Here is a 14,307-nt window from a genome sequence, read left to right as displayed (position 1 = left end):
GACTATCCCTAGTGCACTTTCTATCCATTTAAAATGCTTCTAAGTATTTTTCTTTCTATGTAAGTGCCACGATTCATTTTCTAATTTACAGCTCTTTTCCTAGAAGGCAAAAAAAAAAAAAAAAAAGGCAGCATTTGGGATCACTCAAAAGTCATCCTACATCACTGACTTTGAGTAGCTAGCTGTTCCTAGATCCTCAAGTTGGAGAAATTAACCATGCTTTTAAAAGAGGTCATGGCATTACTATTGTTATATCAAACTCACAAAGGTCTTACATTTTCAAAGTTATACCATGAGGACCTTCTGGATGGAAAAAAAAAAAAAGAAGGAAAGAAACATCTCTGGCATCCTACCTTAAATTATTCATTACTTTTTGGTAACCCAGTTCAATTTAAAAGCATTTATGAATCACCTACTGTGTCCCTACTACTTATCAAGATACAGAATTATATGATAGCCTCTGCCCTAAAGTACTCAATGACCCTTAGGAATGAAATAAATGAAAGAGTTAAGCACGAAGCTAAGTGGGCTTCTCTGCTGAAAGGAGGTGAGAGGGAGCAGGAAATCAAGTGGGAAGAAAGAATTGAGATGGGAGTGGGATTTAGTTGATCTTTTTTCACTTTTCCTTCTAATTCCAAAAAAGATGATGGTATAGGAGTCTCAGAAAGGCAGTGTCCAGGCATCCTTTTGTTTGTTGCTGAAAACGAGCAGACAGCTCTCTTTACTCATGTACACTAAATTAATTCTTAAGTACATTTGAACTGAAGATTTTCCTAACACACTAGAAATCCAAAATTTAACATTGAGAAGGGAGATCATATGAATAGTGGGTAGGAGTGTCTTGCTAAAGATCATCATCATATTTGATTTTGGCCAAAAATAACACTTAGTTACATTTCCTTTAAATGTTGGTAATTGATGTTACAAATATCAAAGAAACATTATTTGTTTCTTAGATAGCAAACCAGGATAGAGTATCAGTAACTTGTCCCAGATTACAAACTGCAACGGAGTCTACCACTCTCAAAATCAGGCATACATGCCCCATATGCATATGACTTTCTAGCAGTATATTTATATGGAGCTGGATGAGGAGCTATGCATCATGCTTTTCTTACCCAGGTGCAAAGCTCTGGGTTCCTAAACTGTTATTATCCCTACTGGTGCTATATTAATAATGAAAGTGCAGAAGAGGAATTTCTTGGAACTCGTGTCCTAGACATACTATATATAATATTTTCTGGTTTTTGGTTTCTCCCATCAGGATGGAGGAAGCCTTGTAGGAGAAGTAAATGAAGATGGGGAGATGACTGGAGAGAAGATAGCCTATGTGTACCCTGATGAGAGGACCGCACTGTATGGGAAATTTATTGATGGAGAGATGATAGAAGGCAAACTGGCCACCCTTATGTCCACTGAAGAAGGGAGGCCTCACTTTGAGCTGATGCCTGGAAGTAAGTTGAATCTGCTTCAGATGAGTTGCTCCAATTCCAAAGCAGGTTGTTAGGGCTGATTTGAGAGAAGCTTCTTTTCTTTTCCTTTCTGTGTAGTTCTCTTTAATCATGCATTAGTCAGGTTTTGTTGTATAACAGACACTGCACCTCCCTAGTGGTTTACAACAGCAACCACAGCTCTGCCGAGCAGCTGTACTCCAGCTGACTGAGGCTGGGCTTAGGGGGCCAGGCCAGACTTGAGGCTTCTGGTCAGGTTTGAGTCAGCTCTCTGTCTTCATTCTGGGGCCTAATCTGAAGGGACGATGGCAATGTGGGGCCAAATTTTCCCACAGCGGATCACAGAAGTGTCAGAGCATAAGCAGATACCTGTGATGCCTTTTGAAACCTCACCTTGGAACTGACATGGTGGCACTTTCACCCACTTTTCACTGGTCAAAGCAAGTCACATGGCCAAGCCAGACATCAGTGAGACAGGGAAATTACACCATGCACATTAGTGGGAGATACTGAAAAGTCATGTGACAAAGGGCCTAGGTATGTAATTCTCATATAGTGAGGGAATAAAGAAATGACAGCAGTAATTCAATTGATTTCAAATGGTTATCTCTCCAAAAAACTGCACTATGATAATGAAGAACCAAATCAAGTAGATCTCTAAACTGTAAAGTTGATTGAGCCTGAGCTGTGACTGGAAAACATAAATGCATATTGGCATCTCGAGCCCGACATCTTGCATGGAGCACAGTGTATGAGTGAACCCAGTGGAATCCGTATTTGAAAAAAGTATTTTTTTCCTTTTAGAAGTACACATGTCACACTAAACATTTTTTCTGAGCATAAAATTACTAAGTGTAGAAAATCTGGGCTGGGCGCGGTGGCTCAAGCCTGTAATCCCAGCACTTTGGGAGGCCGAGACGGGCAAATCACAAGGTCAGGAGATCGAGACCATCCTGGCTAACACGGTGAAACCCCGTCTCTACTAAAAAATACAAAAAACTAGCCAGGCGAGGTGGCGGGCGCCTGTAGTCCCAGCTACTCGGGAGGCTGAGGCAGGAGAATGGCGTAAACCCGGGAGGCGGAGCTTGCAGTGAGCTGAGATCCGGCCACTGCACTCCAGCCCGGGTGACAGAGCGAGACTCCATCTCAAAAAAAAAGAAAATCTGGAAAATATACAAAGAAAAATCAAGATTTTGCATTTTGAGTGGCACAGCTTAAGAAAGCTATTGAATTGGTCTGATTCCTTGAAAATAATATATGCATGTATTTCTGCTCCAGGTTTGGTTATAGGGAGAAAAAAATAGAAAAGACAATAAATCTAGGCATTAATAGGCTTAAATAGTATTTAGTTATTTGGGATCTAAAGAAGAATCTCCAAAGGAAGCTTGTCCAAAAGTGAAAAATTTAGCATTTATATTTAGGTCCAATTTGGGTTGCTTTAAATGTCTTTTTTGTTTTTTTAAGTTAAAAATGGAGACAGTCTAAATGCAATGTGGGATTCTGGATTGGATCCTGGAAGAGAAAAAGGACGTTAGTGGAAAAACTGGTGAAATCTAAATAAAGTCTAGAGTTTAGTACATAGTAATGTATCTGTGTTGGTTTCTTAATTTTGACAAATGTACCATGCACTGTAAGAAGTTAACATTAGGAGGAACAGTGAGGATGCTCTGTGCTTTCTTTGCAACTTTTCTGTATACAGTCATGGGCCCATAATAACTGTGGTACCATAAGATTATGCCATATTTTTGTTTTTATTTTCATTTTGTTTTTTAAGGAACAGGATTTCACTCTGTTGCCCAGACTGGAGTGGACTGGTGTTATCATAGCCCACTGCAGCCTTGGGCTCCTGGGCTCAAGCAATTCTCCTGCCTCAGCCTCCGCAGTAGCGAAGACTACAGGCATGCACCACAATGCCCAGCTAAATATTTTTAATTTTTTTGTAGAAACAGGGTATTGCTGTATTGCTCAGGCTGGTCTCAAAATCCTGGCCTCAAGCAATCTTCCTGCCTCAGACTCTCACAGTGCTGGTATTACAGGCATAAACTACTGCACTCAGCTAAGATTATACTATATTTTTACTGCATCTTTTCTATATATAGATATGTTTAGATACACAAATCCTTCCCATTAGGTTACTGTTGTCTACGGTATTCCCTATAGTAACACGCTTTACAGGTTTGGAGCCTAGGAGCAATAGGCTGTAGCATTTATTAATAGCTTAGGTTTGTAGTTGGCTATACCATCTAGGTTTGTATGAGTACACTCTCTGATGTTTGCATAATGACCAACTCGCCTCACGACACATTTCTCAGAACATATCCCCTTCATTAAGTGATGCATGTCATGTATTTGAAATTACTCCAAAATGAAAAGTTTATTTAAAAAAAAAGGAAGTAGTAATCTTTGAACTACAAACTCTGATATCTATGCCCTTGATCTATGTTCTGAAAGGAGACACTGTTATAATATTTAGAAATGAGGAGACTTGAAACAAGGGAGGATCCCAATTGGTGATGCCAATTTTAAAACTTCAGAAGTAGCAGCATTTGTAGTGGCAAGTGCCTGAATTTAAGAATCACTTAATCTGAGACCTAGCTCTAACATTTACTATATTATCCTTGGGCAAGTTATTTATTTTTCCAGAACCTGTTTCCTCATTACCAAATGTGGATATTAGCACCTACCATAAAACACTGCAATGAAAGTTGTTGTTATTACATTCTTCTTGCTATAAATAAGAAACAGTAGGCCGGGCCTGGTGGCTCACAGCTGTAATCCTAGCACTTTGGGAGGCTGAGCCGGATGGATCATTTGAGCCCAGAAGTTCAAGATCAGCCTGGGCAGCATGGTAAGATCCTGTCTCTACTAAAAAAAAAAAAAATATATATATATATATATATATATATTAGCTGGGCATGGTGGCATGTGCCCGTAATCTCAGCTACTTGGGAGACAGAGGTGGGAGGATCACCTGAGCTCAGGAAGTCAAGGCTGGAGTGAGCTGAGTGCACTGCACTCCAGCCTGGGCAACAGGAGTGAGACCCTGTCTTAAAAAAAAAAAAAAAATGTTGAGAGTGAGAATTCTCAAGGGAATTATTATTATTTTAGAATTTCTGGTTGCTTTAGCTGGGTGTGGTGGTGCATGCCTGTAGTCCCAGCTACTCGGGAGGCTGAGGCGCACAAACCGCTTGAACCCAGGAAGTGGAGGTTGCAGAGAGCCAAGATAGCACCCCTGCACTCCAGCCTGGGTGACACAGAGAGATTCTGTCTCAAAAAAAAAAAAACAAAAAACAAAACAAAAAAAACCTTCTGGTTGCAAATAAACATTCACTTCAAATTAACTTAAGGCAAAAAAGAAAGGGGGGATTTAACAGCAGGATTCCTGCAGACCTCAGGTATTTTGAAATGTTGAATAGTTTGAGCCTCAGAAGGGCCAGGAACCATGGCTGCTCTGGCACTCTGAAGATCCCATGAACAGATCTTTAGTCTAATGTTCTGCCATGTTTGTGTTTCTCCTCTGCCCCTTTCAGTTATAATTATTGACCTGTTGACTAGCCAGTGGGTTAGGGGGTACAGGGTTATGTGACTGTAGGGTCCAATGATTAGGGAAGGAGAGAAATTAATGCAAATATCTCACATAAAACACTCCTTGGCCTGTCGCCTCACCAGCTTCTCCTTTTCTCTGTGTGCTTTTGTAACCACAAACTACTTCTAGTTCTCTACTTACTTCCTGTGGAGTTTCTCACCTATGCCACTGGCTGGAATTTCTTCTTACCTGGTCAGCCCTCCTCCACTTAGTAACGGCTTTCCTCGGCTAATTCCTACTCCATCTTTTAGGCTTAACTCACCTTTTATAATGATGTTTGTCAATTGAATAAATGAATTCTAGTCAAAGGGCATAACATTCTGTAGAGGCAAGGAGGGAAAGTAAAGGATGTGCCTGCAGCCTGTGCATGTCTAAGGGAGCAGAAGAAGGGACAGCAGGCATTGGAAGAGATAGTATGCACTCCCTGAAGGCAGCAACAGAGGTTAATCCTTTTTGTATCTACATAGTCCCTAGTGTTGTACATGTAGTTGACACTCAGTACATTTGTCATAAAAGTTTTAGTCTAAGGAGCTAGATGGAAGTTCATAGGAGAGTTTCCACTCAATAGAACATATATTCCACGCACAATTCTGGCTCTTTTTAAAAAGTGGCGGCTGGGCACAGCAGCTCACGCCTATAATACCTGCATTTTGGGAGGCTGAGCCAGGTGGATCACTAGAGATCAGGAGTTCCAGACCAGCCTGGCCAACAGGGCGAAACCCCATCTCTACTGAAAATAAAAAATTAGCCAGCCAAGCATGGTGACAGGCACCTATAATCCCAGCTGCTTGGGAGGCTGAGGCAGGAGAATCGCTTGAACCCAGGAGGCGGAGGTTGCAGTGAGCTGAGACCACACCATTGCCCTCCAGCCTGAGTGACAGAGTAAGACTGTCTGAAAAGAAAATAAAAGTGGGGGAGGGTGGTCTAAATTCTTTTCATGGATTGCTTGGTGGTCTGTTACCACTTTGCTCTCACAATTCATTCGTCATTCTTTCACTGCCCACTATTATTGCAAGAGGCTGCTGCCCCTTGTGGCCTGCATTTTTCAGGCTCCTGTGTGTTTGACTTCTGTCTGAGTTTGGCCAAAGGGAGGCCACTGGCTGGCTGGGGACAAAGCAGGAGAAGACAGCAGGCAGAAGCCCTGTCTGTGTCAACCAGCATCTCCAGCAGTGGCCCCGTCACCTCCTGATTCCATCTCCCTTGAGGAAGGCCCAGGCTAGTTCCAACTACCCAGCTCCAGAGCTCCAGGAGCACCACTGTGCACTCTGTCCCTCCTGCCTCCAGCAGCAGCTTCATGCTCTTGCCAGTGTCTGGGCTCTTCACGGCTCCATCTGTCTTGTCAGCATTTCATCCCCTGTATGACCAATTCGCTGAACTGAATTCTCTTTGAAACACTCAAATGGTCTGTTTCTGTTGCAGACACTGACTGATTTGGATTGGTTTCTGACTTTTAGTTTGAGGTATTCCTTGGGGTTTTGGTGGTACAAAAAAAGCCACTCACAAACAAACAGAAAGAGGACCTAGTAACCATTGGTAACTACTGAAGAACTACTTAATGGGATTATGAGTTTTCCCTTAGCGTGTATAATCATTTGCTTTGCAGGAGTAAGCCCTCGGATTCTAAATCTTGTTTCTTTCCCTATCAGCCTTCAGAGCATCTATCTTCAGTGCTCTCTGTGAAGATTCTCTCAGGCTAACCATTCACAGAGAGCCAGTGTTCATTCTCGGGCGGTTGTGTGCCTTGGTTTCTAGACTAAATTACTAACTGGCTTCTGAACCACCATAATAGAAAGGAGATTACTTTGTTAATGCTTTATCAAAAGCAGTGCTGTTCTCCTTAATTCTGGTGAGGCAGAATTTTATTCTTAGTGAAGGAGACAACTGCCAGGGTTCAGTTGTTGGATTCTGTAGACTGTATCTGTAATGAAGAAAACCACCAGAAAAATTTAAAACCATCATCAAATTTGATCTGAGCCAAGAGATCTCAGAATTTCATGACAAAGCATTTTATTGATTCCCAAGCATCCTTTAAGTCATTTTAATAAGGAAAATTCAAGAGCGAATTGGGATGTTAAGAGATGCATCTGATGGCTGTTCATGAAGGCCTGAAGATAAAAGTGAAGAGTAAATCTAAAATGTATCCATTTAAATCGAAGAATTGAATTGAAGAATTAAATTGAAGAATCTAGTTGGTATAACTTGGTTAAGACTTTTGGTTTTTTAACTCTCCGTTGTCCCATGAATAGAGAGAAGTGTTATGAATGCTCTTCCCTAACTCTGCACCTGTACTGATATTTTTGTTTGCTTTTCAGATTCAGTGTACCACTTTGATAAGTCGACTTCATCTTGCATTTCTACCAATGCTCTTCTTCCAGATCCTTATGAATCAGAAAGGTAATGTCCTCCTTGTGGTTTTAATTGCACTGTTTATGTGAGGTTAAATAAGCCTAGTGGGAGGAACTTATGCACCTCTGTGACTCTGTGCCCAGGCTGGGTTCCAGCTCAGACCAAGCTCCTCATTAAAGTGTCCTTTTCCTTTGCAAATCCTCAAATAAATATTTCTATATTCTGAGGAACAGTGTTTTTATTCTTATGTAGAATCTGACCCTGTAAGAGAGTTTCCCCACCCATAAATCACAGAACAGTTTGTGTGTCTGTCCTAGAGTAAAACCTCCAGGTAGAAAGAGCAGTTGAGGCCGGGCATGGTGGCTTATGCCTGTAATCCCAGAAATTTGGGAGGCCAAGGCGGACAGATCACTTGAGGTCATGTGTTCAAGACCAGCTTGGCCAACATGGTGAAACCCCATCTCCACTAAAAATACAAAAATTAGCCAGGTGTTATGGCGTTTGCCTGTAATCCCAGCTACTCAGGAGGCTGAGGCACAAGAATTGCTTCAACCTGGGAGGCAGAGTTTACGGTGAGCCGAGATCATGCCATTGCACTCCAGCCTAGGCAACAGAGCGAGACTCCATTAAAAAAAAAAAAAAAAAAAAGGCAGTTGAGCCAGGCAGCCAGCTATGTCCTGGCCGAGCATCCCGTTCTTAGAGTCTGTGCTGCAGTCACATGCTAGCCCTCTAGGGGGGCATTTCATGCTCTTTAAAGCTCTAGCCTGTGTACACAGGATGCCTCCATTTCATCTTAGTCCAGCTGAGGTGTTCTGGAACACAAGACAATTTCTTTTTCTCACTAAGAGAAGACAAAAGTGAAACAAAGAAAGTGTAAGAGGCATAAAAACATTCTAGCTTATAAATGACAAGTTTCTGGTTTGTAAGCCCACCCCCAGAGGGTCACGTCCTGTCGCACTTCATGTCTTATTTATGAGGATGGCTAAACTCTAGCTCTTAAGTCTTGGTGTGCCTTTCTCTGGTGCCCTGTCTAGGATTCTTCTTATTCCTTAGCAACAGATCTGTTTTTGAGTAAGCGTATTATCTGAAATTGGTTTTCTCTTTGCCTCACTTTTTGTAATCATGGCTTACCTCCCATTGAGTTTCTGTTCCCATCTGAGAAATAGGCCTCTTCCCCCATTTGACTGATAGGGCTGACCCCACAATGTCACAATGATGAATGGACTCTCCTTTGACATGAGGCTCTGGCCCAGTTACAAAGGGAAGGGTTTAGCTTTTTTGTTAGTTCTGAAACACAAGACCGTAGCCATATGTGTTAGTCTTTGCTGTTATTATTGTTGTGATGAGGCTGCATAATGATGCCCTCAGAACTCTCAGTGGTTTACAGAATCAAACATTTTGTTTTACACTCATAGTTCTGTAGGTTGGCTGAGGTTCAGCCACTTTTGACTGGAATGAGCTAAGCTCAGCTGGCTTAGGCTGGACTCCAGGTTTCAAGTTGGGTTCAAGTCTGTTTCACATGTTTTCTTTACGAGAGAAACAGGAAGCAACAGCCCCCTAGGGCATATTCTTCTAGTGGTGACAGTGAAAAGTCTGGAGGAGGCCATCAGAAATTTGCCCCAGCCCTTCACACCTGAGACCTGCCTGCAGCCACTTCTGCCTGTGTTCTACCAGCAAAGCAGATCAGATGGCCAAGTGAGAAGTCAGTATCTTCCACCCACCCTGAGGGAGGCACTACAAGGTCACATGGCAAAGTGGCAGGATGTATATAATTCTATCACAGGGAAGAAGTAAAGAGTTGAAAGCAATAAATTAGTCTTCCAGTTCATGAATAAGCATGAGCCATGTAACTAAAATTACAGATGATCAGTTCCTGTAGGGTCATTCCATCCCAGTGTCTGATTAAATCCAGTTCCATAATTATGAGTGCTTTTTTCTTTTCTTTTTTTTTTTTTTAAGACAGAGTCTTGCTCTTGTCGCCCAGGCTGGAGTGCAGTGATGCAATTTCAGCTCACTGCACTCTCCACCACCTGGGTTCAAGCAATTCTCCTGCCTCAGCCTCCCGAGTAACTGGGATTACAGGCACCCGCCACCATACCCAGCTAATTTTTGTATTTTTAGTAGAGATGGGGTTTTACCATGTTGACCAGGGTGGTCTTGAACTCCTGACCTCAGGTGATCCACCCGCCTCAGCCTCCCAAAGTGCTGGTATTACAAGCGTGAGCCACCATACCCGACCAGCTGTTTTCTTATAACAGTGGTTGGCAAGCTTTTTCTGTAAAGGGCCACATAGTAAATATTTTAGGCTTTGCAAGCCATATAATATCTGTTGCAACTACTCAATTCTGCCTTTGTAGAGCTAAAGCAATACTTTGTTTAGGCAAAGTATTTGTTAGGCAGTACTAAACAAATGGGTGTGGCTATGTCCAAATAAAACTTTACTTACAAAAATGAGCAGCAGCCAGACTGGACCCTCAGGCCATAGTTAACTGACCCCTGTTACGAACCCTTTTGTTGGGAAATGCTTATTGGATATATCTTATTAATTGTCACTGTTTCATATAAAAGATTCATCTTGAGGCTTAACTAAAACAGCCTCCTTTTCCTCCCATCTAACACTGACAAACTTAGATATAGCTTTAATTAACTTTGAAAAAATGTTTACTTGTCCAGTAAGACAGTGAAAATTGTCATTAACTAAAAACATAAATGCTTCCAAAACAATACCTCATATCAAGCACTGAGCATCTTTATGAAAATACAATGATAATTTCTATCTTAGAAAGCAAATTTTAAACACCACTCTTAAAAGAGACGTAACTACCATTTGTTTAATTTCCAATGCCAAAATATCGTGGTTTAGCTTTTTCTTCCTCCCTCTCTTCTTAGTTGAGTTATGAATTGACATTTTGGATTCAGTAGCCATAATGATATTTGGCATTTGATGTAAGGAATGACATATTAAACTGAAAAGGTCACTCACTATTCAACTCTTTTTTCAATTTAGGGTTTATGTTGCTGAATCTCTCATTTCCAGTGCTGGAGAAGGACTTTTTTCAAAGGTAGCAGTGGGACCTAATACTGTTATGTCTTTTTATAATGGAGTTCGAATTACACACCAAGAGGTGAGTGGGGGTGACAGTGGAAAATCAACTTTGTTGGTTAAAGGACTTTGCTTCAAACAAAATCCCTTTACCTTAGTACTCACTAGAAAGTTAAAGAAACGGATTGACTTTTTTGTAAAATTGATTGGACATTTTCCTCCTCTTTATTTTAAGCCTTAATATGATTTTTAAAAAGTTCCACAGCTATTTTATAGAGAGTGGGGTGATGCCATCAATAAGACAGTAATTGGTATATTGGACTATACCAATGTCTAAAAAAATTGAGATCCAGTCAGACTCTGTAAATAACTAACTTATGACGTCGGGTGGGGTACTTTATAGGAAGGCCCCCTACATCTTCTTGTGCAAAAGCCATACTATAGCCTACATTTTGTCAGGAGGAGTTCTTTTGTCAAAAAAATTAAAAACAAAATGTTAAAGAGTTGAATCACCTCTTGCCTTTAAGATATAATCTTTGATATATTTCAAAGGCTTCATATATGTTTTCTGTTTTTGTTTCTTCACTTTACAATTAACTTCCCTAAGTGTCTGCCTAAGGGCAAAAGTTCGATGTTTTTAGCACAGCTTATGCGCTCCTTCGTTATCTGACTTATACCCATGTATGGGGACCTTAAGCTTATGGCTAATATTCCACATTTATGTTCACCTTTGCATTTATTCCTATGGAACAGTAAGAGGGAAATGCTGTAAAATAATAAAGTTATTACACTTTCAAAGCAGTTGCACAGACAAAAGATGGCGATGTATTCAAACTGCACTGTGGTCTGTCAGACTATGTTCCATGCAAAGGCCAGACTTCTATCAGCAATCCAGAGAAATTCAGCATACAAAAGGTGACTTTGGGATATTGATATATTATTTACTTACTCATTTTACAGATAGGGAAATTAAAGCCTAGAGAGATTACACAACTTGCTTAAAGTCAAAAATACAGCAAATAGCAGAGTTCAAGTAGGATTTCAAACTGCAGAATCTGGCTTTGTACTGAACCTCACTATGTTCTATTGTATAAATGAATGTGACACCCTTCTTGCCCTAATGAAATTTAGATTCTGTTGGGGAGATAAGAAAAATACACAACTAATGGCAGCATAAGGTAGATGGTACCAAGTGCCACAGATCAGTATCACATGACTGGTTTTGGACTATTAAGATCCATGAGGCTTTTTTTCCGCTTTTGATCACTGCTATATTCCCTGCACCTAGAACAGTGCCTGGCACATGGTACCACTTAGTAAACATCAGTTGAGGGACTATCACATATGAACAAAAGCACAATTACAATTTAGCAGTGGGGGAAATGGTATACCTTGAGAGTTAACAGTTTTGTATGAAAATGTTGTCGTGTTGGCTTCAAAAGGCTGGACTGCTGTCATCACCAGCTCCTGGGGTGAGTTGGTCAGGAGTGGTTTGGAGAAGAGAAGCCTGATGGTTACACTGGTAGTAACCCCTGTTGTAGATAAGAAGGTATGCTGGTAATCGATGGCTGCCTGCTGGTCAGAGTGATTTCCTACCTGTAACAAAGGTAGAGGACTTGCCTAGAGTACATTCTTGCATCCCTTACATTTCTGGTTCCATTTGTGTTCTTAGTTTTTTTCTTTTGCCTCCTCTTCTTTATCCAATTCAAGTTATCTAGTTATATTTTATGTGTATTCATCAGGGACTTTAAATCCTTTTTTTTCATATGGAACAAGGAAAAATGAACAAATAGTAAGTCAAGCTGCATGGCACTGACCACACATGTCATTTGCACTCTCAGTGTGTGGAGAGATGCCTTGTTTTGTTTTGTTTTATTTCATTTTGTAGTGCTCAAATCTTGAAGTTTTGGCTGAGTGTGGTGGCTCACACCTGTAATTCCAACATTTTGGGAGGCCGAGGTGGGCAGATCACCTGAGGTCAGGAGTTTGAGACCAGCCTGGCCAACATGATGAAACCCCGTCTCTACAAAAAATACAAAAACTAGCTAGGTGTGGTGGTGCACACCTGTAATTCCAGCTACTCAGGAGGCTGAGGGATGAGAATCGCTTGAATCTGGGAGGCAGAGGTTGTGGTTAGCCCAGATCATGCCGCTGCACTCCAGCCTAGGTGATAGAGTGAGACCCTGTCTCAAAAACAAAAATAATAAGATAAATGAGTTAATATCTCTGATGTCCTTTGAACTGTGGGGAGAAAGGTCCTCTCTAAGGCTTGCTTTTTTGTTTTCTGCAGGTTGACAGCAGGGACTGGGCCCTTAATGGGAACACCCTCTCCCTTGATGAAGAAACGGTCATTGATGTGCCTGAGCCCTATAACCATGTATCCAAGTACTGTGCCTCCTTGGGACACAAGGCAAATCACTCCTTCACTCCAAACTGCATCTACGACATGTAAGTATCACCCCGAGCTGCTGGGGCGGATCTATGCCTCAGGGCCCTGAGACTGAGGAGGGCAGTAAAAGGTGTTATTCTGCCTCAGATAAAGGCTGCTTCATCGAAATGACCATGGGTCCTCTGCCATCAGCCTCAGAGTTATGACTTGAAACTCAAAATATAAACAGCCTCACTCTGTGGGTTTGCAATCTAAGAAATGGAAAGTGCTTTGAAGAGGAGAAATGGTATGGAAATAGTGTACCATACCGAGGGGCTGCTGTTTTATAGCTGCTCTTTTTGTCCTTCAGTTTTCTCATTCGGGACAATTAAAGATAGTGTTATTTGAAATAATAGTAACAATTGAAATTACTCTGCAGAGTGGAGAAGATGAGGAAGGCCTTTTTTTTTTTAGATGGATTTGCCCTCTTGTTGCCCAGGCTGGAGTGCAATGGCGAGATCTCGACTCACCGCAACTTCCGCCTCCCGGGTTCAAGTGATTCTCCTGCCTCAGCCTCCCAAGTAGCTGGGATTACAGCCATGCGCCACCACACCCAGCTAATTTTTTTTTCTTTTTTGTCTTTTTAGTAGAGGTGGGGTTGCACCATGTCAGTCAGGCTGGTCTTGAACTTCTGACGTCAGGTGATCCACCTGCCTCGGCCTCCCAAAGTGTTGGGATTACAGGTGTGAGCCACTGCCCCCGGCCAGGAGCCCTTTTATGATGTGAAAGGAAGAAGGAAAATAAAGTCCTAAACCTAGGGTGTGACATGTCAGTGTTGGAAAAGACTTATAAAATCAGAGTCCCTATTATTTGCTAATAAAAAGGAATGAAGTACTGACATATGCTACAACATGGATGAGAATTGTAGACACTATGCTAAGTGAAAGAATATATGACTCCATTTATATGAAATGTCCAAAATGTAGGAAATCCATAGAGATAGATAGTAGATTAGTGGTTCCCTAGGGCTGGGGACGGGGGATGGGGAGTGTGTGCTAATGGGTATGGGATCTCATTGCAGTCTCATTTTGGGGTGATTAAAATGTTCTAAGGTGGGTGTTCTAAAATTAGATGATGGTGATGGTTGCAGAATTTTGTGTGTATTTGTGATATTCAGTTGTTGAAAGGCCACTGAATTATCTGCTTCAAAAGGTAATATATATAAATGACTACATATATTTATACTCTGTATATAAAATACAAATAATCCTCTTAGAGTTTGAGCCTTCTCTTCCATCTGCTCATTGAACCTCTTCTTGGAAACCTCCATTGGGGTGGAGCTTACGTTATCCACAAAGGTTCAGAGAAATATACAAATGAAATAGACATTACAAAATTAGATTCTGGGCTCCAATGACTAGAAAGTTCTTTTTTTTTTTTTTTTTTTTGAGACAGAGTCTCGCTCAGTCTCCCAAGCTGGAGTACAATGGCGAGATCTTGGCTCACTGCAACC

At 41.3% G+C, this 14,307-nt stretch overlaps 1 protein-coding gene across 3 annotated transcripts in view; it reads left to right on the top strand.

Moving 5' to 3' along the window:
* Positions 1-14,307, top strand: part of SETD7 (SET domain containing 7, histone lysine methyltransferase) — a 62,280-nt gene that overhangs the window by 26,693 nt on the left and 21,280 nt on the right. For all 3 annotated transcript variants that reach the window (XM_010353472.2, XM_010353471.2, XM_030917173.1), the window contains exons 4-7: positions 1,265-1,454; positions 7,350-7,431; positions 10,391-10,508; positions 12,717-12,874. In XM_010353472.2, coding sequence (XP_010351774.1) covers positions 1,265-1,454; positions 7,350-7,431; positions 10,391-10,508; positions 12,717-12,874 — 548 coding nt within the window. The remainder of the gene's footprint in view (positions 1-1,264; positions 1,455-7,349; positions 7,432-10,390; positions 10,509-12,716; positions 12,875-14,307) is intronic.

Source organism: Rhinopithecus roxellana, chromosome 2, assembly GCF_007565055.1.
Source record: "Rhinopithecus roxellana isolate Shanxi Qingling chromosome 2, ASM756505v1, whole genome shotgun sequence".
Taxonomy (NCBI): Eukaryota; Metazoa; Chordata; class Mammalia; order Primates; family Cercopithecidae; genus Rhinopithecus; species Rhinopithecus roxellana.
This window is presented reverse-complemented; position numbering and strand designations above follow the sequence as displayed.